This window comes from Magnolia sinica, chromosome 3, assembly GCF_029962835.1.
Source record: "Magnolia sinica isolate HGM2019 chromosome 3, MsV1, whole genome shotgun sequence".
Taxonomy (NCBI): Eukaryota; Viridiplantae; Streptophyta; class Magnoliopsida; order Magnoliales; family Magnoliaceae; genus Magnolia; species Magnolia sinica.
In genome coordinates, this window is record NC_080575.1 from 103,879,127 (window position 1) to 103,902,438 (window position 23,312).

The 23,312-nt window shown below is 40.7% G+C and overlaps 3 protein-coding genes across 5 annotated transcripts in view; 2 read left to right on the plus strand and 1 right to left on the minus strand.

Annotated features, from left to right (window-relative positions):
* The first annotated feature begins 7,843 nt into the window (after positions 1–7,843).
* Positions 7,844–19,793, plus strand: LOC131240506 (rho GDP-dissociation inhibitor 1-like). Of its 2 annotated transcripts, XM_058238774.1 has the most exons (5): positions 7,848–8,229; positions 14,136–14,199; positions 14,275–14,493; positions 17,939–18,063; positions 19,447–19,793. In XM_058238774.1, exons 1-5 carry the CDS (start codon positions 8,005–8,007, stop codon positions 19,513–19,515), a joined length of 702 nt encoding a protein of 233 aa, XP_058094757.1. In that variant the 5' UTR covers positions 7,848–8,004; the 3' UTR covers positions 19,516–19,793. The 2 variants fall into 2 exon arrangements, with proteins under 2 accessions (XP_058094758.1, XP_058094757.1); XM_058238775.1 differs by lacking the exon at positions 14,275–14,493 and having other exon boundaries at positions 7,844–8,229.
* A 365-nt stretch (positions 19,794–20,158) lies between these two features.
* Positions 20,159–20,721, plus strand: LOC131239016 (uncharacterized). Its single transcript, XM_058236579.1, is given in 2 exon segments — positions 20,159–20,178; positions 20,423–20,721. Coding segments are annotated over 2 exon segments (258 nt in total). The 3' UTR covers positions 20,661–20,721.
* Positions 20,501–23,312, minus strand: part of LOC131240505 (phospholipid--sterol O-acyltransferase) — a 45,271-nt gene continuing 42,459 nt past the window's right edge. For both annotated transcript variants that reach the window (XM_058238771.1, XM_058238773.1), the window contains exon 16: positions 20,501–20,640. The gene's annotated coding sequence lies outside the window, so the exon portion shown is untranslated. The remainder of the gene's footprint in view (positions 20,641–23,312) is intronic.

The following is a 23,312-nucleotide window of genomic DNA, read 5'->3' on the forward strand; positions in this document are numbered from 1 at the left end:
GTTCGGTTTCGATTGGATTGGGCCTCAATGCACCTGATGATGGTCCACCAAGCCAAATGGTGTTTCTGGTTTGGCCCAGAAACTTTATAGGTGGGACCCTCCTTGACAGACCCAGCTAGTTCACCTGGTGGGCCATGCTATGATTAGCCACTCTCCAACTGTCCTATTAGCAGCAGCCTAGAAATTTAGGATCTATTATCAACTTTGTTGTTTAGCGAAACAAATATATGTGTGTGTGTGTGTGTGTTTAAAAAAATAATAATAAATCTGTGAAGTCACTGGTATATTTGCAAATGTGGCACATGTGAGATGCTTGAAGTTGAATTATATTTGTGCGAGTCACGTGATATATATTTGAGGTGCTCGAAGCTGTAAAGTTGGACATGTGGCATTAGATACTCATTGGCGCATTTGACACATGGGCACTTGAAGTTAGATGGCAGCAGTTGCACTCGTTGGCACGTGGTATATTTGGAGCAATTAGAGATGAATGGCAGCCCATATGGCACGTTGGCTGCTTTGTACATGTGGGGGCCTAAGATGAATGGGGGCACATATGGGGGCATCACGGAAGATGAACAAGGGCTCATTTGTCACATCGATGTATGTGGCACCTGTGAGGCTATTGAAGATGGATAGTGACAAGGTTAGACTTAAATCTTTAATAAATCAATTCTCCTTCCAGTGTAAGTGGTTTTCTCCTTGTTTATTTTCCAACAAAATAGGAAGTTAAAAAATAGTTTTTGACACAAATTCCAAAGCAAGCAATGGAAAGTGAGTTCCACCAGAAACAATGTTTTCTTTGATTTTCATGGATCCGAATAGGCCGTTGAGGTGGTGAATTTTGTATGTTAGATTTTCTGAAGGGGGTGCCAACTTTGGGTGCATTGTCCATTGGACAGCGGTCTTGATCGCAGACAGGTGAGCCCCACCTGTATGGTTGCATTGGTTCGAGCATTTATTGGGCATTGTAGTGTAATCGTGTTTACGGTCGACTGGGAAGCCATTTGCCTACTACTGAGTAAACTCTGTGGGGTCCGCTGTGACATATGTATCCTCCGTTTTACCAGCTTATTCTAGGGGATGACCCCAAAATTGAAGCATATCCAAGGCTTAAGTAGACCACACCACGGTAAAGAGTGTGAATTGAACACCTACACTTGAAATTTTCCTCCATGCCTGTGTAACCTGATGAACAGGTTGGATGACACACACGTGTCTATATATATATATATATATATATATATATATATATATATATATATATATAACACACCTAGATCCATAGCTCAAGTGGTAGACTGAGTGAAAGATAACTCGTTTGGTCTTGGCACGGGTTCCCTAGTGGGGGTGGCTAACAATGAAGTGTGATCCCACAGTGCGTGTACTAACAAGCTATATATATATATATATATATATATCACTGTGGGCCCTAAGATGGCTTCATCAGTGGACGTCGTTATACCCACTGTTCTCTGTGGTGTGTTCCACTTGAGCTTTGGATACGCTTCAATGTTGGGCTCATGCCCTGAAAATGAGCTGGTAAAATGGATGGACGGCGTTGATAAGACACGTACATCTGCGGTGTGTTTAATCCATGCTGTCCATCTATTTTTCTTGATCATTTTATGTTATGATACCAAAAACGAAGTATATCCCAATATCAAGTGGACCACATTACAGGAAACAGTGTTGAATGAATGTCCACCATTAAAAACTTCTTGGGGGCCATAAAGGTTTTGGATCAAGCTGATCTTTGTTTTTACCCTTCATCTAGGTCTGCATGACCTAATCAACAGATTGGATGTCAAATAAACAGTACAGTGGGCCTTAGGAGGATTTTAATGGTGGATATCCAATCACTATTTTTTTCTTGTGCTGTGGTCCACCTTAGATTTATATCCCTCTAATTTTTGATATCAAGCCCTAAAATGATCTGTAAAAATGGATGAACAGAATGGATGAAACACATACATTATGGTGGGGTCCACAGAGCACCGACCACCAGCCACCATGGTGGTGGCAGGGGAGTAGCCAATCCGTTTCCACCGGAGTATACCGCGCAGAGCCTTGGATTCCTTCCTCGGCCACGTCCCAATCTATCCTTTTCACTGGAAAATCATATCGGATTTGATAGACTATGGTTGACCGTGCGCGTGCGCACTGTCCACAGTTCACATGGAACACATTCAAGTTAATCTAAACCGTCCAAATCGTAGAATTTTTTATATGGATGGAAGGTATCCTAAAATATACATGCTTTGTCAGATGACCCATACGTTCTGATTGGCGGCCATCACATGGGTGACTGAATCAGTAATTATTGACGGTCCAAACTCACCGTGAAAATTTAGATGGTGAGAATCTTCCCATCTGTGTGACTTAGACGTCTAAGTTGGGCCGTTGATTTCAGTAGTTTTGTTTGATTAAAATATGTAGATGGGCGTGCGAGTATGGTCCACCGTACTCTGCCCGAAGTTGATACAGTTTCTGGCAGAGTGAATGCAAGTGTCGCAGATCTTGTGTGGTCGCGCTAGATCAGCTATCCATGAGAGAGTAAAAATAAAGATAGTCACGTGCAAAGTGCATGACATTGATATCGAGGTTTAACGAATGTCACGGACAAAAGACGGTCTCTTTCATTATCCAGAAACTTTCTTTAAAAGGCTCGCCCACTGCCTCACTAGCCGGTTATCCAGGACCGTTCATCTGGACGATCGCACCATGTATGGCCCACGTAGGTAAAAATCTTTTACTGATAGGAATGTTCATACTCCGTTGGTGGGTAAGGAATGTCTGCTCTTCTGGAGTGGTGTTTTGGATCAGTATTTGTTGTTTTTTGGCCATTTTGTCGGCCATGGTTCCCACCGTTCGATGGCACAGGTGTTATAGATCTGAGCCATTTATCAGATAGGGTGCGCTGTGAACATGCCTTAGACAATAAATAATGTTGGTCCGTTGATCAGGCAGATCAAATTTATAGAGAAATAATGGGTGGTTGAAAATTTTAAGCACGCCAAATTCAATGGCATGTTACCTAATGAGTGGCTCGGATCTTTAACACGTGTGCTATCCTACGTGGGAACCAGGCTTTGGCTGGGAGTTGTCATACCACACCCGATCGAACCGTGGATCGCTCGCACGCGAAATTCAATGTATATGTTGCCCATTGAGTGAAGTAGCATGATTTTTTGGCCAAAAGATCTAAAACCATGGTCCATGTAACAAAAGCACGGACCTACTTATTTGATTTGCGCCCACCTGGCCAGGCTCATTTGGATTTACGGTAGAGATGATACGTTGGAGCCGGAAGAACCCTAGGCTGGTAGAGCCATCTCTCCATGATGCGGTTTGTTTAGCTACGCTGCCACTAGCGAGTGGCTAGTGGTCGGTGCTCTGTGGGCGCCAACATGATGCATGTGTTTTATTCACGTTGTACGTCCATTTTTTCAGATCATTTTAGATTTATATGTTTTCTTTTCAAAATTAAAGCCGATCTAAATCTCAGGTGGACCACACCACAAAAACAGTAGTGATTGAATGCCCACTCTTAAAAACTTCTTAAAGCCCACTATAACATTCATTTCACATTTACGTCGTGCATGCATGGATGAAGGAAAAAAAAAAAGAAAAAAAAAAAAATCAACTTGATCCAAAACTTTTGTGGCCCTTAGAAGTTTTTAATGGTGGGCGTTCATTCAACACTATTTCCTATGGTGCGGTCCACCTGAGATTTCGATTTATCTCGTTATTGGGTTCTTACATAAAATGATCTTGGAAATATGTATAGACGGCGTGGATTACATCATTGTGTACCGACTTAGTACCGACAACTAGCCATTGGCTAGTGGCAGGGTCACTAGCCGATCCGTGTCCATTTTTCCACGGACACGTGGACACGTGTAAGGGTGATGTATACATCGGGTCCACCCAAAAGCAGGTACCACGAGAGATGGCTTACATTATAAAAATAAAACTCACCACATAATCCAATCCGTTACTTTTTTATAGACTTCACTCCACTGCAATTTTGACCGATTACTGTTTTTGTTTTCCACCGTCAGTTTAATGGCAACATATAGGAAGGATATTATTGTCTAATAGATGTGATTTTTGACATATAAACAATCCATCTAAGGCCCTGCATATGGACGGACCCGATTCGGCCATAAACCTGCCACGTGTAGTAGGAAGATGACTCTACCATATTCCAGTTATTCCGGCTTTACCGTACGCGCTTGGCTTTGATCCCCGAGAAAGGGCGAAAACCCTTTTACCGTGATCAACGACCGAGATTTGACCACCTCGATTCTGCCTTTGACTCCGTGGATGATCACCGATTCACCGAAGTCGGTGGATCCCTAACTGTGGGGCCCACTTTGATGTATGTGCATTACATCCACACCTCCCATCCATCCTGACGGATCATTATAGGGCATGATCCAAAAAATGAAACAGATCCAAATCTTAAATGGACCAGACCATAGGAACATAATTGTTATTGAATCCCAGCCATTAAAAATTTCCTGGGGTAACCGAAATGTGTACTTCCCACCATAACTTGTTGATAAAATCATAAAGGCCTGCCATTCATCTTGACACATCATCTTAAGACATGATAAAAAAAAAAATTAAACATAACCAAATCTTAGATGGATCATACCATTAAGAACATGGTCCCTATTGAATCCCTACCAGTAAAAACTTCACGAGGTGACCGGAATGTTTATCTGCCATCCAACCTGTTGCTAAGATTATAAAGAACTTGATGAAGGGACCAAATAAATATGATCTTGATTAAAAAAATTTGTGGTTCACCGGAAGTTTTCAGTGGTCGATTACCAATTGTTACTATATTATAATATAGTCCACTTGACATTTGGATCTTCTTCATTTTTGAAATCATTCACTGAAATGAGTTTCCAAAACGAATTAACGGCGTTGATATAAGGTACATGCATCTCGTCGGGCCACACGGTCAGGGATACCACCCACCTCGGTGGATCCGGGGATCCACCGAAGCCTTTTGCGGACGTGACCGACTGCTCGTCTTTTGTTCCGTCAATCACGACATAGAGAGACCGAAAACTTTGCTACTCGGGCTGACTAACGGCCAATACGAGCGCTCCCAAAAACCGTACACGTGGCATATATTTGTACCTCAATCAAAATTCTTAAATCGTGGGACCCACGTTAGATCGGTCATTGGCCAGAAAGAATTATGAAAGTATGATTGAAATTAGCCAATTTGTGGACTTCTAATTGACGGCTGTCAGAATCCAGACGAGAAGTTAGAATCATCAAACCCTTCTCATTTTGGGGCTATAAACCATAGGCAGTGGGTCCCACTATTTGGACAGTTTGGATTTGATTGTGTGTCCGACGTTTACGGAGGCTGGTGCAACCACCTGTTTTCGTCTCGTGCACTGTTTAGTCAATGCCCATTTCACCAGTCCACTGAAGTGGAGTTATTTAATGCTCTCGCACACTGGGACGCTTGATACTCAGGCACTCAGAAATTGTCGCGTGTTATACATTAACACGGATTAAACCAACTAAATTGTGGAATCCACTGTAGCTAAGTTGCAGTCCCAAATTCAGATTGGTTGAACAATTCTAAAAAACTAATTGATCGGTTTTCATTGTTAACCGTCCAATAAATGTGCACTTCCGACAATCAGACAATGAATGAATGCAGTTTTCCTGTTCATGATAGCTGATACATCTAAACGCGGAAGATAATCTGGACGGTTTATTTGAATGTCACATGCAAGCAATTTTTAAGTAATTTCTAGCGCAAGCGTATTATCTATTCCACTCTGCCAGAGTATCAAAGGATCTTCCTACTGAAATTCGCGCTTGATCCGGAAGAATTTTCTTCTCCCAGTCCGTGAAAGGTGGGATGTCCGTCTGCATATGGATCCATACGTATATCTACTGTATTCTGTCCCGAATGGTTGCTTATTCGAATCACATTAAACAGATGATCCTTTCCGTCCGTTCCCGATACCGACTTCTTGGGACCCACTAGTTGGTCGGCCTTGATTCGTCATTCCCGCATAACGTGAGCAGTTCACGTGGGGCCGAGATCCAGTGATCCAAACCGTTGATCTGATGAAATGGTTAGGTCATGTGAGCTGTCACTAAAATCATCGAGATTGGAAGTCCTTAGCCGACAAATCTTCCGACGATGAGGTTTTTAATAATCCAATCATTTCTTTTTTGGTGCACCGATCCATGATGATGCCAATAGGATAATGGTTTGGATAATTAAAACTTGTCCCCACATACACAAGTATCAGCAAAATTTTTCTCAGTGGAAATTGGATATGATATTCAATAAATTTTGTTGGGCCCACCATGAATGGATGTGGTTTATCAATGCCATTTGTATTCAGCCCAGAATTAAAGCATATCCAAAGCTCAAGTGGACCATACACCATGAATTAGTGGAAGTATTGATTTCCACCGTTGAAACATTCCGAGATCTTATAGTAATATTTATTTGTCATTTAATCTGTTTATAAGATCACATAGACACAAGTATGAAGTGTAAACACAAATATAAGCTTGATCTAAGTACATCCGTGGCTATAAGAACTTTTCAGTGGTAGACGTTTCAATTCACATTGTTTCACTTGAGATTTGGATATATTTTATTTTTAAACTAAAGCTCTAAAATTATTTAGTAAAATGGGCAGAGGGAGTGGATAAAATTCATGAATGGCGGTGCGCCCTAAAGAGTTACTCGATAAACAGCCTGCTTCATTCTCAATGGCACACATTGCTAGATCCTGGCCATTCATCATGCGGGTCCCATTTCGAACATTCTCCGACAAAAGCAGCTAACGCGTGATGGACCGGTGTTATATTTTTCGAGCAATCCATTTTCTCGTACCCGTACGGTCATCACGAATGCCAGCACATCGACGATTTTGGCGGGCTTGTGCCGTTGGCAAAGCGTGCCGCGAAGAAAGCCTCATATTTCACGCCAGCGAGTCGCGTTGGCAATGCCACGGAAAATAGGATGCGGTCTGGATGGACCCCGATCCACTGTGGGGTCCACCTTTATGTATTTTACTTACATCCACGCCGTCCATACGTTTTCACAGATCTAAATCTCGAGTTGACCGTACCACAGGAAACAGTGGTGATCCAGCCACAGAAGTTTCGGATCAATCTGATATTTGTTTGGTCGCTTCATCCAGGTATTGTTAACCTTATCAACGGGTTGGATGAAAAATAAACATTCCGATGTGTTCCACATGAGATTTAGATCTGCTTATTTTTTAAAAATCATACCTAAAATGAGCTGTCAAAACGGAGGGACGGCATGGATGTAAGGAAAATATATTAATGGGATGCACCGACTGTGATGGATTCAAGATCCACCGAAGCCGTGTCGCTAAAAATACGCCGTATATTCTCCCCATGAGTGTCTGGCCTGCCCGTCCACACGCAAGCATACATCCAAAATACGCGTGCGAGATATGAACAGTCCATCACGTGGGCCACACCGTTCAGATCTTCTGATCTGAGAGCCGTTTCACTTCTCAGGTGGACCATATATGATGTGCAAAACAAATGGACGGGGAAAACAATCCTAGCCATCCATTAGTTCAGAACACTCAGGCCAACCTTAGAAAACGCCCTGATTTTTAATCCAAAATATCTAAACACTGTGGCCATCTAATGCAAAGATCCAGTCTCTCACACGGGGTGCCACATCGGCATGTGTGTTGCGCGTGGAAGGCACGTGTCCCACCCGCGCGTGGGCTAAGCAAACCTCCCAAGTAAAATTTTAAAAACCGCAATTGAAAGAGCCATCTCTCTCTTTCTTCTTTTGCCGCTGACATCCCCCGAAAAGATATAGCGTCAAATACATACGAAAACCCGTATAAATATACGTAGTGGAAGGGTAGATGGGCTTTCTTTCTATAAGACTGTTGTTTTGGTCAGAGGGAGGGAGGATTTTGGTATTGGCCCACTTGGGCAGTGGTGTTGATGGAGGGTGGGAGAGTAGAAGCAGGGCCCTCTGCTTCTTGGGTTTGTAGAGAGATGATTTCTGATGACAGAAATGGAGTTTCAGAGAAGAAAGAGAAAGGTGGTGGTGATGAAGATGTTGTGGTGGTGATGGAAGAAGAAGAAGAAGAAGGTGATGATGGGAATGCTGCTGGTTTTGTTCCTGGCCCTTTGATTCCTCTCAAAGAACAGCTGGAGAAAGACAAGGTCTTTAAAAAAAAAAAAAAAATTTATTTTAATAATGTTAGCTTGGGTGTAGTTATTTTATATATGTGGGGTGATTCTAATGCTTGTTTGTTTGTATTTTTTGCATGAATTTAAGATTGTGAAACGAGAATGCAATTTCTTTAGTGGGTTTTCTTTTTCATTGGCTTTTCTTAAACTTTTGTTTTAGTTTTGGTGTTTTGATTTGATGGGTTTTTGCAATTTTAGCATTTATGATGTGTTTGAGGTTTTGCTTCTGATGACTGGGGTTTCAATTTTGGTGAAACTATTGTTTTTGTTTTCTTTCTTTTTTTTTTTTAATGATTTTGATTGTTTTGGTCTATTTGTATATTAATTACTTGTTTTTTTTCCCTGATAGCTGAAATTGCAATTTTCTAGGATTTTGGTTTTGGATTTTATAGGATTGGTATCATCGTTGGCCTTTCTTGTTAGAACCTGACCCAAAGATGTGCGTGTGAGAGCACGATCCCCTATTCAAGTATCAACGCAGAAGTAGCAAAGTAAAATACTAGATACACCTAATTCAAAAAGTATCATGGTAGCACATATGACCCAACTGGTAGAATGTTAGATTCTGACACAAAGATGTGCCATATATGGTACATGTACCAAGATGGAGGATTCAGACAGTTTGGACCAGTGTGAGGTGGGCCCACAAGGATGTGATCATACGGTATCCAATAAGGGACTGTGTAGCGATGTCCAATGCCATGTGTCAAGTTCTCTTAGATTTGCTTAGTTGTCAATAATTGTCTCGAGTTTGATAGAGCCCAACCTATGATAGGATAGGAGTGTTTTTTTTTAAAAATTTTTTTAATTTTTTTTACACACGCACGCATACCCCCGCACACTCACGCCATAGTGGGATTTCACCACCTATGGGTACTCGAACCCTTGACCAGGTGTTGAAACTCCTAAGAGTCTACCACCAGAGCAAGAGTAAGGACGTCCTATATAGATATCTATTGCTTTAGATAGGTCCAAGTTATATTAAGGAGAGAAGAGTCCTTTATAGATCCGTATTGTCTTAGATAGAATCAAGCAATAAGAGTTGTTAGAGAAGAGTCCTATATAATCAAGAAGGATAATCACTTTTCTTTAGTACGTAGTTAGATAACTTCTAGTCAGGATCTATCATTTTGGTATCAAAGCCTCTTCATCCTGTGGCCATGTCTTCTTCTTCTGAAGGATACAACGTCCCTGTCAACAATGAGCGAAATGATCTTGCCTCTATCCATGACAGTGTCACCAATTTACATGCTTGAGTCACGGAGCTAACCAAAGTTGTTTTGAAGATCCAGGAGACCCTGTCTACATACCTACAAGTGCCACCACCTCTGCATTCCTCCCCACCTCTACCTCCTCCACCGTATACTAATCACACCCCACCTATGCCATCATCAAACCTTCCCCTTTCAGCACCCCAATTGGCTACTACACTTCTTAATATACCCCTTGTTGTCAGTCGATTGAGCCTGGCTTAGCAACGAAAACACAGAGAAGCAGTTGTATTTCAACTGCGATGAGCGGTTCTGACCAAGGCACTGTTGCAAACGTGTCCTCAACTGTTGTTACTAGAGGCTGATGACAGTTTAGAATCCGAAGCTCGCTTGGAGGACCATGATGCTCTCATGATGGAAATTTCTTTGAATGCCCTTCTTGGTAGTCATTATTCCGACACAATGTGGCTTTCCAGACATATTAAGAAACGGCCAGTAATGATACTAGTTAACTTGGATGCCACCTATAATTTCTTGCATCCGACTGCAGCCAAGCAATGCTGATTTCTGGTAAGCTATGCTAATCCCATTAAGGTTATTGTCGCCAATGGTAATGTCATGCACAGTCCGGTACGTTCTCACAATATCACCTTGTCTACATAAGGCTACAAATTCACCAGGAACTTTTTCTTCTTACCCATTTGCGGTTATGATGTAGTTCTAGCGGCAGAATTGCTCAAATCAATTGGAATTATGAATTGGAATTTTAGGGATCTAATGATGCAATTTCACTTAGAAAGGGGATCAATCCAATTGACTGTTGTGGCTTCCATTTTCGACATTGTCAATAGATCCGTTGAATAATGCCTTCGATGTTTTGTCAGTCTTCGCCCACATCATTGGGTTCAATAACCTCCTAGGGTAGAGTACTGGTACAACACCTCCTTCCACAACTCCATTAAAATGTCACCCTTTCAGGTAGTATATTCCTTCACACATTGAAACTTATGTGCCACACTTCACAAGTGTGCATGCTATAGACTCTGCCTTGTGTGATTGTGACAATATCCTATGAGTACTCGAAGATAATCTACAGTTATCGCAAAATCACATAAAGGGATATGTAGATTGCTAGTGCACGGAGCATAATTTTGATATTAGTGATTAGGTATTTCTACGTCTCCAACACTATTGACAACACTCTATGGGAGATCTTGGGCCACATAAATTGTCTCAGTTCTATGACCCTTTTCAAGTCATGGCATGTGTAGGACTGGTTGCTTATAAACTCGCATTATCACCACGATCCAAGATCCATCTAGTGTTTCATTTGTTGGTCCTCAAAAAGAAATTGGGGGCTAATGTCCCTTCTTTGACCACGCTCCCTCTAATTTATTATTTTTTAAAAAAATCTTGGTGCTACTACGTGGACCCAATGCAAAATAGCTGATCGAGGAATTTTCAAGCATAAGAATCAAGCCATTACCAATGTCCTTGTGCAATGGGCAGGTGTACCAACAACTTTGTTGCTCATTCTCCGGCCTTTGCAACTTGAGGACAAGTTGTCATTCAAGACAGGGTGTGTTGTTATGATGGCCAATGCAACGTATCAAGTTCTTTTAGATTTGCTTAGTTATCAATAATGATCTCAATGTATGGAGAGATTCATTAGATAGATTTCAACCTATGTTAGGAGAGTGTTGGATAAGAGTCTTATATAATTTTCTATTGCTTTAGATAGAGTCCAAGTTATATTGTGAGAATTGTTGGATAAGAGTCATATATAGATCAGTTTTGTCTTAGATAGAATTCAAGCAATGAGAGTTGTTAGAGAAGAGTCTTGTATTGTTGTATTTGCTTGATTGGTAAGCAAGAAGGATAATCACTTTTCTTTATTATGTAGTTAGATAGCTAGTAGATAAAAATAACTTCTAGTCAGGCTCTATCAGACTGGAGTATCATATGGAATTCCTTTTAAGAGGCAATCGTATTGGATACGGAATCTAATGATGGAAAAGAATATCCACCACCAATCCATGCGCATAAGAAAGTGTCTCAGTCCCCTCACCCAACTCAAGCGGAAAAAATTCCCATTGTATGAATGGTGAGGAGTGCAAGGTCGGTGCGGTAACCATCATCCATGGTTGATAATGGGGGGAACAAGTACTATTTTCAGCTTTTCCATTTCATCCATGGTTGATGCGTGGAAGATCCTTGCAGAAGCATCGTTCCCAGTTCTTTCTTTGTTAGTGGGACTAAATTCTGCAGAGCAATTTCTTTTTGGTTGTTGGGAATGAGCATGCTTAGGGCTTGTTTGGGTTCCTTGAAATATAAATTACAGAAACATTATTTTCATGAAAATGGCATTTTGTCGTTTGTTTTTATAATTTTCTTTGAAATCTTGTTTCTATTTATCTCTCATTTCTTGAAAGATGCCCTCTCTTCATTTCCTTACTTGGACTTAGGAAACATCATTTCCAAGAAATTGAAGGAAATGAGAGGAAACAACTCCTTATATATATATATATATATATATATATATATAAAGTACCCCAATATGGTAGCCACATGTGAAGCATGTACCACCATCTATCTTAAAGTGCCACACATGGCATTGTGCCATATGTACAACATGTGTTGTTGCCCATCTTTTATTGACCTACATTTCAATGTGCCATGTGGATCATATGCCACTCTCATCTTTGAATGCCCTATGTGGCCACATGTGCCATCCTCATCTTTGAATGCCCTACATGTGTCCACATGTGTCACCCTCATCTTTGAATGCCCTCCATGTGGCCACATGTGCCACCCTCCTCTTCGAATGCCCTGCATGATTTCGCACGTGTGACATGTGCCACCGACCACCCTCATGTACCCCACTTGCAAGTGTCCATTCAAGTGCCCCACAGGTGCCACAATCCATATATAAGCACCTCACACATGCACAATATGCCACATGTGTGACATGTAAAACCAACCATCGTCAAGTGTGCCAACATGCCACACGCCCCAATGTGCCAGCCTCGTCTTCAACCACCACGTGCAAATGTACTGCATGTGTTGCCGTCCATCTTCAAGTGCTCCACATACGCAACACATGTCAACATGCCACGTGCAACATATGCTACCCATTAGGGTTGTCAATGGGCCAACTGGCTCACCTTTCCCTCTCTCTCCTGATCTCTACTCCCAATCTCCTCTCTCTCTCTCTCTCTCTCTCTCTCTCTCTCTCTCTCTCTCTCTCTCTCTCTTTGCTTCTCTTCCATCTGACGCAGCCAGACTGAAATCTCGGGTGGATGGATGAAAACCGTATGAAGGAGAGAGGGACAGAAAGAGGTGATTGCGAGCTGCGATTTGGAATTGTTGTGATCGTTGGGATTCCTGCCATAAGCCTTTGCCATCACCATCTTATCTTCTTTTTCAAACTTGTGCTTGGGCCAGCAAAAAGGTCTAGGGCCAGACTAGGGCTGAACCATTTAGGCCTATCACATGACTGAGCCAGGTTTGGGCCTACACTAAACATTACGGGATGGGCTTGGACAGAAGTTGGCCCGGCCCTAACCTGGCCTGTTGACGCCCCTAGCTACCATCCATCTTCTAGCATCCCCCATGTGCCAATGTGTCACGTAGGACAATATGACACATTTGCCACAATCCATCCTCAGCGCACGCATGTGTCACTTAGGTCTTTTGAGTAAAATTTCCCTGAAAAATTCATTTTTCTTTTTTTGCAAACAATAGATTTGGAAATGAAGAAATTGTTTTCAAGGAAATCTCGTTGCAAACAATTAAGGGAAACGGCTTTTCATTTCTCATTGTTTTCTAGAAATGAGAAACAGGCCTTGGGTAAATTTTCAGGTCTGTTGGAATTGAGAAGATGTGAATTACTGCCACCACGGAAGATTTTCTATACTAGTCTGTTTCTTTCTTTCCTTTTTTTTCTTCGAATGCTTTTGTGATGTCTTGAGGGATTATATCTGAACTTTCATTTGAAATCTGTTTTGGTTTTTTCCCCCCCCTTTTGTTGCTTTATATTTGTGTTTTTCAAGCTCTGTTGACATTCTATTAAAAGTGTATTGTTAACCTTGAAACTCTTCATGATTTGATTCCTTAGTGATCTTGGGTGTTTTACATCTTTGATTTCTAGATAAAATTCTCTATAGTTGAGAATGGAACTAGAACAGATGATATACATGGGACCAAGAAAGAAAACTACCTGTTATTAGTCTACTTTGGTACATTGTTAAAATTTGGGTCTTCTATTAATGTATTTTTTTTGTCGGTCCTCTCATGGTGAGGAAGATTTTAATTTAGAATATCTTCATCATCGTCATCTAAATCTTATTCCAACTAATTGGGTCAGCTACATGAATCCTGTTTCGCCATTCCACTCTATCAAGGGCCATAGCTTCAGTAAGACTGTAGGTCAAGTCTTTTCTTACTAAACCACCCACATCTTTTTGGGCCTCCCCGTTGCCCTTTTAGAGCCTTCAACTTGCACCAACTCACTCCCTAACTGGCGCAATTCTTGGTCTCCGTTGCACATGACCTTACCATCTAATTCTGCTTTTCATCATCATATTACCTATTGGTGCTAATCCCAAGTTCCCTTATCTTATTAGAATGTCTCTAGGTTTAATTTTGGAGTTGTGTTTTATTATGCAGGAAGATGAGAGTTTAAAGAGGTGGAAGGAGAAGCTTCTTGGTTTTGTTGAAGGAGATTTAAATGGTACTTCTGGGTTTCTCTCACCCTTTTCTCTTCTTGCTTTGATCCCATTCATATAAAGGTGATTTCTTCTTGCAGACCAAATGGAACCTGAAGTTACATTCCATTCCTTAGGAATAGTAACTGAGGACTCTGCCGAGATAAATACACCCTTACCGGTCAATGAGAATCGGAAGAGTGTCTTGTTTACTCTCAAGGAAGGATCTCCGTATTGTCTCAAGTTGACATTCACCGTCTCGCACAATATCGTCTCTGGCTTAACCTATTCAAACACAGTATGGAAGGGGGGGCTTCAAGGTACATTTCTTCCTCATATTGAAAAAATTGGATTCTTCAAACTATATTTAGGATTGCCTAACTTTGAGGATGCTTTGCCAAAGCATCGTGAACAAGAATGTGTTGTAATCTGTTTCTTAAGTTGAAATCTTTGAAATCTGTTTCTTAACAAAGTTCTTTTCTTTTCTTTTCTTTTTAGAACTTTGCTGAGCACACACACGTGTGCAATAAAGGTCATGTACACCTCCCACATGTGCCAGCATGGCACATAGGTGCAATATCTAATCCATTATCCATCTGTGAGGTTGGTCCGACCTTGTACATGTTTTCCCAAAACTAAAATGCATTTCAATCAGCGTGTGGGCCCCAATATTGGAAACAGGTGATGGTTTAGAAAACTTCAGCCAAGTTTTTCAGAGCCGGACGCGGATTGCTTTGTGAGTTGTGACCTGATGCGGTGGGATTTGATTGGGCCACGCAACGTCATCAGACATGCAGTCACGCAAAGCACGTTTGAAAATTGTTAGGTTGAGTACATACTCAAATGGGCCCCATTTCTGAATACATCACGTGGCCCAATCAAATCCCACCACATTGAGTCACCACGGACGTTGGTGGTGGCAGGATCAACATGCAATCCACGTCCTTCAGGACCATACATTTATTTCTCAAACTGTGCCCCACCTGACCAGTGGATCAACCTGATTCTTGGGTTAGTGCATCCATAAAGAGATTTCATGTTGATGGATGGATTGGATCTCAAATCTATCGTGCCATGTTGGCACATGTGGCATGTACATGAGCTTTATTGCACACTTGTGTGTGCTTAGATGCTTGCCACTTATTAGTGGCATTTTGATCACCAAAAATACTGCTTTCTAAGATTCAAATCAAGGGTGGGTGTTCCATCTCAACTGTTTCCCTGTCATGTGGTCCACCTGGGTCACGGATCGGCATGATTTTTGGGCCCATGCCCAAAGAAGGGGTAATGTATCTGATGGTTGAAGTGGATGTCATTGACGCATCACAGTGGGACCCAAAAATGATTCGATGAACATTTTCACCAAAATTCCACCTCTCCGACCATCTGATGCAGCCCGGCTCATTTAGCCATGGGCCCTAAAAATAGGCCAATTGGTGACTCAGGTGAGCCACACGACAATAAACAGTTGAGGGAGACACTCACCTTTGATTTTGTAGATGGCCCACCGTGTTGTGTATATGCCATTCAATCCATTCACCTGGACAAGCTGCCCCAGATGGAGGGATCCTGCAGCCATCATGGGGTTTTGATACTCTGGTTGGCCCCGATTGAAAGCAAGGAGGGCGGCCATCCCTCCTCACCTGTCTCCTATTGGGCAGCCCACCTGAATTTTGGATCGGATTGATTTTTGGGCCCTGGCAAACGAGCCAAGGCACATCTAATGGACAGGTTGGATGTCATTAACACATCATGGTGGGCCTATGCAAACCGTTATCACCTTAATTTCGGTGGTAATGTTACCATGGAATCATTTCAAATAGTTTCATGTATAACAATGGTATCAAAGCTTCCATCAGCCCAAGGTTCATCAAGTTCAGTCATCTATGGATCCATGATCTCAATAAATTAGTCTTGACCTGTATTTCTACAAATTAATCTACATACCAAGAAGGGCTTCTAATTGAATCTGCATAAAAGCACCACCCCCATAGAATGCATCAGCTGCTTTAAGCCTGATTTATTTATAGTTGTAGGTGAGTTGTTACTCGACACTGGTTGTCCTTATTAGCCATTTATAGAACTGATCCTATGATAATAGGAAGATGAGTTACAACTATGATAGGATTCCAGCCTATTGCTTAATGGTAGACGGTGTGTTTCAACATTTTTTTTTAAGGGTCAAGGCCACCAAAGGTCCGTAGTCAGAATGGATCATAAGCTAAGCTGAGTAGTACACTACCAACTTGGATACTGAGCTAGGTAGGAGGTCTCAACCTCTAGGGTTGTAGCCCGTCTTACCTATCAAAAGAAGAAAACAGGAATAAAAATATAAAAAAAGAAATCTATGATATTATATTTTAGTGCTTTTTAAATATTAGTATGATGCAACCTCTGCTCTTTGGTTTAGATGAAGAATGCTCTCAGGGCTTGAAAATGTTGAAAACTCATTTTTCACATTTCTCTGAATTGTGAATGCTCTTACAATACTCAAGAAAACTCACTACTCGAGAGAAATTTGGAATGCCTACCTCATACTCCACTGGAGAAGAAATTTGAATATTAATAAAGTTATTTCTCCCTGTCTATTCTAAAATTCCATATGAGCGTATACCTGTTAATTTCTTTGTGATTCGGGTGTTCAGATTTCAGTGACTTGACAACCGGGTTGCACCACATTTTATTATGGTGATTTAGGTATTATTCCACTTGTTAATAATGAGAATGTGCTTCTTACAGAAGATTATTACAATGGCATTAATTAGTTAAAAGAAAATATCTGTAAAAAGACTAATGAGAGCCTTGATATTTTCTAGGCATTGAGATAAGAACATGAAAGCACTCACTCAATGACTATTACCGTGGATGTGCTATAGTTTCCTTCCCTTACAGGCAAACCTAAGGTTAATGTTGTTTTGTTCGTAGGTGGGATGATGAAGAAGATACATGTATACCAATATAAAAGTATGCAGTTTTCTTTCTTTTTTTTTTGACATTTTTGCCCCCCACAATTAGCTTTTTAGGGTAGAAAACTTTGAATATTCAAAGTACATGAGAAGATATTTTAAATGAAGTCGGGGGTATTTTGGAAACTAGAAAATGCAGTTGTTGTTCTTTCAAATTTCAAAAGGCTTTTAAATGGCTTAGATTTCACCCGCAGCCAAGTATTGTCTGTTCAATTCTTTGATGCAAGTAGACCACTCGAACTTCTCTTCTTTGTGTGTAGTCCACATGACACACAGCAGGGAGAGTGCAAAAAAGGCTCTGTGGGGCTATTGTGATGAATGTGTGAAATCCATACTGTACATCATTTGTGCCAACTCATGTTAGGACATCAGCCCAAAAATGAGGCAGATCAAAGGCTTGAATAGGCCACAATACAGGAAAACATAGAGATGGGTCGCCCATTATTGAAACAACGATTCTGCTTCCTACAATTTTCCTGGTTTTCCCCTTTCCAATCTCTCACAATTTTCTCTCTCCCATCCTCTCTCTAGGTGTGCTGCACATGCCACATCCCCTGATTAGAATAAATTACCTTTTGGCTACTTGGAGGAGTAGAATGTTTCTATTTTCTTCTCCCAGTCATTGGATAAGAAATTATGTTCATGCAGTATTTAGAATACTTAATTGTCTGTAAAAGGACTCATGTATCTATAAACCCCATTTGACCGGCGCTGCAACTAGCTTTTGGCTTACCCATGGCATGATTTTACACGACTTATTATCCTTAAATGTTCTTTCTTGTGACCTTCTCAATGGCAGTTGATCAATGCAAAGGCATGTTGGGTACCTTTGCTCCACAGCGGGATCCCTATATTCATACCCTGGAAGAGGAGACAACTCCGTCTGGTTTGCTTGCTAGAGGAATTTACGTGGCGAAGCTTAAGGTACCTTTTCATTGCCATCTCTATTTTATGCTTGGACAGCTTACAATTCAAAGGTCGCACCATTTTGATTTGATAGCCAGGTTCCACAATAGAATACAGTGGGATTATGTTTCCCATCTGCTATTTGAATGAAGGGATCATCTTTAAAGGTACAAATGGGTTGGGTCTGATCTAACCCATTAAAATTGGGTCGAGTCTAGGTCAGTTCCTAGTAAAAAATAACTGACCCATTAATTTAATTGGTCTAGTTTGGGTCCTGGAACCAGATTCAACCTGTTTATCACATGGGTTGGATTTAGAACTACAATTTAGTTTTCACACAAAATATCATTTTTGATAGTAAAAAAGATAAAATGGCCAGTGGTCCAAATCAACAGGTAAATTTTTTTATGGTTAGGGTAGGTTAAATTAGTGTCATATCTGGTATTTTTTCCATCAACAATGGGGCCCAAGATTTGCATGGTCCAGATTGTCACAACACTGAAAAAAGGTTGTGAATTATTGCCATAGCCTACCTAAAAAGAAAACAGAAAACCCACTTAATTAACTTCTTGGGTCTAGGTCTAGGTCATGTCTGCGGTTGCGTCCATTTTACAATGTCGGAGTTGGGGTCAGGTAGGATTGCTCTTGAGAGGACCCAGACTAGCCTATATTGTAATTTGGGTTAAGCTTTTGGACCAAGACCTGCCCCATGGGTCTAAATTTTGGACTCAGACCCACTAGTTAGGGTCAGGTTTAATGACCCATCAGGTCCACTCGACCCATTTACAACCATAGTCATATTTTCATGACAGTTAACTTTGATATCTATGCATGTACTTCGAAATGGTAGCTAATAGGCTGTATGAGGCTCTGAGCAGAAACCCAAAAAATCAATAATTTATTTGGGTAATATTGGGTTCTGAGCCTCGCCAAATGTATTATTTGGCCAGAGATTGATTTAATGGGCTCCACCATGGATGGGGATGCCCCAAGAAATCTCACTGATGGGAAGATCCCAACCCTTGTATCCTTTGCCCTTATACACTGTTGAATGTGGAGCACTGGGGTATTCCTTTCTTAACCCTTTCTTTTTATTTTTTTTAAAGGTGGATGCACACACACACACACACACACACACACACACACCACATGGGTTCTCGAACCCATGACCACAGATTGGAAACACAGTGTCTATACTGATCCATGAGTAGAGACACTTTATTTGTGGGCTGGTGTCTGAAAACCACCCATTTTCTGAGGATCGGTGCCTCTAGTTTTAATAGCTTAGGCATCACTTCACCAGTCCGTTATTTTCAGTTTGCTTTTTTTTTTTTTTCTAAATAATCTCTAGTGTAAACACCCATTGTTGCTTTTTCTTAGCTGTGTCCTGGTTCTCTGCAGTTTGAAGATGATGACAGAAGATGTTATCTGGAACTTGATTATTCCTTCGAGATCAAGAAGCGCCGCTGATGAAGCGCCGACGCAGGGACTCTGAGCTGTTTTTTTAACTTTTCATTACATGAACTATTACGAAGGAGAGATGGATTGTGAGAATGTGAGTCACGTTGTTCATAAAAATATAATGTGAAGGAGAGATGGACAGAGAATTTTAGCAAATCACATTGTTCATGAAAATACAATTTAAATGTCTGTTTAGCACGCCACACGTTTATTGGTACTTTGTTGCCGTTGCCTTAGCAGCAGGCATTTAATAACATAGATTCCTTTGAATTATCACAAATATTCAACTATTGAGGCACCACATCTAATAATGTAGCCAACCCATAGAAGGTAGGGCTGGCAAAGGGTTTAGATCAACCAGTAGGCTAACCAACTTGACCTGCTTGAGATGGGCTTGGATTGAGCTCATTGGGTTCTGAGATGGACTCAAGTCAGAAAATGTCACTTGATTAAGCAAACTAATCGGGTCAGTCAGACATGGCTATATACTTATAAGCAACAACTATACACTTGCTTTAGTGGTTCAAATGCATGGAACCTTAAAAAACAGTTTTGGGTTTTGTGCCCTTCCAATACAATTTTTAGCAAGAGTAGCTTGACCTGAGCTCCAGAATCAGCTCATGGGTCAGGCCTGATCATCTCATCTCTGGTCATGGGTCAGGGTGTGCCTAGGTTAGGCTTGGGTTGCCCTACCTCAGCCCAACCCATTGCCACCTCTAATAAAAGCACATTGAAGAAAAAAAGACATTACACAAGAAGAGTGTAAGTTTTTGCAAAATACCTGTACTTGAGAAATAACCCTCCTTTAGTAGTAATTTTCTAATAAACAGAATCGATCTAAAAAGGAAAAAAGGAAACAACGAAATGCATTTCAAAATGCTAACCAATAACGTAAATTCCATCATTTCTTCCTCAGATCAATTCCAGCCTTTTTGGCAACTGCATCCAATCCATTCTTCTCAATAGTCTTCAATGCTTTAGTTGACAACCGCAGCTTGAGATAGCGCTTCCCTGCCTCCCACCAAACTCTCTTGTATTGTAAGTTGACAAACTGCAGTTTCTTAGTCTTGTGGTTTGAAAATGAAACTTTGTTTGCCCTGTTTGCCTTCTTGCCAGTGAAAGGGCATATTCTACCTAAGAAGAAGAACACATAACTTGGTTGTGAGAATCATAGAACATGATATCATGAATACATATGCAACAAATTAGCAGAAACACTCAATAGAAGATCGTTGATGTGGATGGTAACTGGTAACTTGAATAAACCAAAAGTACAAATATCTGAGAAATGAAAAATCTATTGGGCTCTTCATGTTTAAAATTAAGCATTTTCTATGATCCAAGATAAATTAAACAAGATCAAGTATCTCTAGCAATGCTACAACTGCAAAATAAAAAAGCTGAGAAATCTTATATTATGCTTAATTGATAAGTTGATGTTGGCACGTGTGGCCATTTGGGCCTCATTAGATGTGATTAAAAGGAATTAGTTATGCTTGACCAAATCCTGAAATAAACCGCTCAATAGACTTTCAAAGACTGTTAGAAATTGTGTGAACAAAAGGAGAGGGCCATTTCACCAGATTGGATGTGGGAAAATCTAACCGTTGGAACCCAACGAGTTGTTCATATATATATATAGGCCTCTTAAACTCTATCCATGTGTGGAGAAAATATACAACAATTGCAAACGATTAGCAAAAAACCCATCCCGAATCCATGATCTCCAGCCTCACAGCAGTTTGTCTTCTTCATTTGGCCATCATCTTCCATCGATAACAAGCCTAAGCTGGGAACTATTAGCTAAAATGCCATTGGTTCATTGATACCGAATGTGGGCTTTAGGTAACAAAACCCAGTTGAATGAGTAGTGGGAATTTACAAACATTATTGAAGTACTTTGGGATTTAGCTAAGAGCTATGGATGCTACTGTTTAATAAAATATTCCATGAGGTTAAAATGACCGTGGATGATCTAGCTAGGGAAGTTGTCTCTAGAGACACATCCATGCGCAGAGCAATCTCCAAGGATCAAGAAAATCTTGAATTTGGTCCAACCCCATAACCTCTCTGGCAAAAAATCGAGCGAAAATGACTGTGGATGGTCTAACTAGGGAAGGTGTAACTAAAGATACATCCACGGGCCGAGAAATCTCCAAGGATCAAGAAAATGTTGAATTTGGTCCTCCGGCCCCATGACAACCTCTCTGGCAAAGAATCGAGCGAAAATGACTGCATTCTTGTCTGAAACTGGATCGATTTTGTGGAAAATTTTCCAACAACAAGACTCAATTAAGTTAATTAACATGATTGCAGAAGAAGGGCATGTTTGAGAGGCTTGGAATGTATTTGGGTGGAAAATATATTCCAAGAATCTCTTTCATAGAAAGTCCTAAAAAACTCCCAGCCCTAATTTGTTTTGTTTCTATTTTCTCCAAATGCTTTCCTGGAAAATAACTTCCAAGATTGAAAAAATATCACTCTCCTTTTTTTATTTTCTAAGCTCCCAAACAGACCCTGTACGAAAAGCATTGGTCTCCAAGATTCTCTGATAAATTATGTTAGTTTCTCATTGAAAGACGGAAAACGTCTCCACTGAGCAGGGAGCAACGAAGCTGTAAGTAGGTAGGGCCGTTTCCTTAAGGACGAATACTGGCATGAACCCGAAATGGTGATTTCTTATGAAGAAGCTGGGTGATTTGGGCATCTGCTGAAAAAGAAGAAGGAAACTTCTCCACTTCTATCATAACAATTTATCAAAGAAATGGATTTGAACTGAAAGGTAGAAATCATAACCAAAAAAAAAAAAAAAGGAAAAGAATAATCAATGAATCAATTGCAATATGCAATTGCTTCAAAATCAGGAAAATAGAACCAAAAAAACGAGAAAAAGAAAAAGAAAAAAAAAAAAGAAAAAGAAAGATCAGATTTAAATAAATAAATTATATATATATATATATATATATATATATATATATAAACAGATAAAATCCAACTGCTTAAAAAAGGAAAAGAACAGAAAAAGGAAACATTTTTACAGCGAATGTATCAAAACCCAAATCAGACAATGCACAGGGTCGAAAGTGAAACTAAAACTAAAGCATCTCCAATTCTCTCAACCAAAAGCAAATGAGAAAGTGATTAAAAATAAGGAATGGTACGAGATGAAATGGTAAGATGGATGGATTTTTACGAGCAACGGGTTGGATGGTAGTAGCAGGCCTGGTGGAGGAGTTCAATGCGGGACTTGCGGAAATGAAATCGTGAGAGATGTTGATTCCGCCGAACTGCGATGCCAGGGAACGTAGTCCCCATGCCTTCCTCTTCGTGGTCAGAGAACCATTGCAAGCAGCAGCAATAGAAACCCTAGATATACAACTCTCAGATTTCTGGTAGCAGATGAAGCTCGAATGGCCCAGCAGTGCTGATGCTGCAGCTGCCATGGCCGAGAGAGAGAAGAGATAAGGAAATATGCGGGTAGGGTTGAAATATGTATGGGTAATTTCGATTCTGACAAAAAGGGATCCATTCTCCGGTAAATCCAAACCATTGCCTCAGAAATCTCATGACCGAACAATCTTAAAACTTTCATTATGGGGCCTACACGCAGATGGTTAGGAAGAGAGATACATTAACAGTTTTCGGTTTCTAACATTGGTCTATGAGATCTTCCTGTGTTGGAGATTTTCGAGGTGTATATCATCCAAGATGGGGCTCAAAAGACCAATGGTCTGGATTAACCCATGAGCCTCACTTGTCGGGATTGGACGCGCGTGTACAATGTTGTGGGCCACGTAACGTATAAA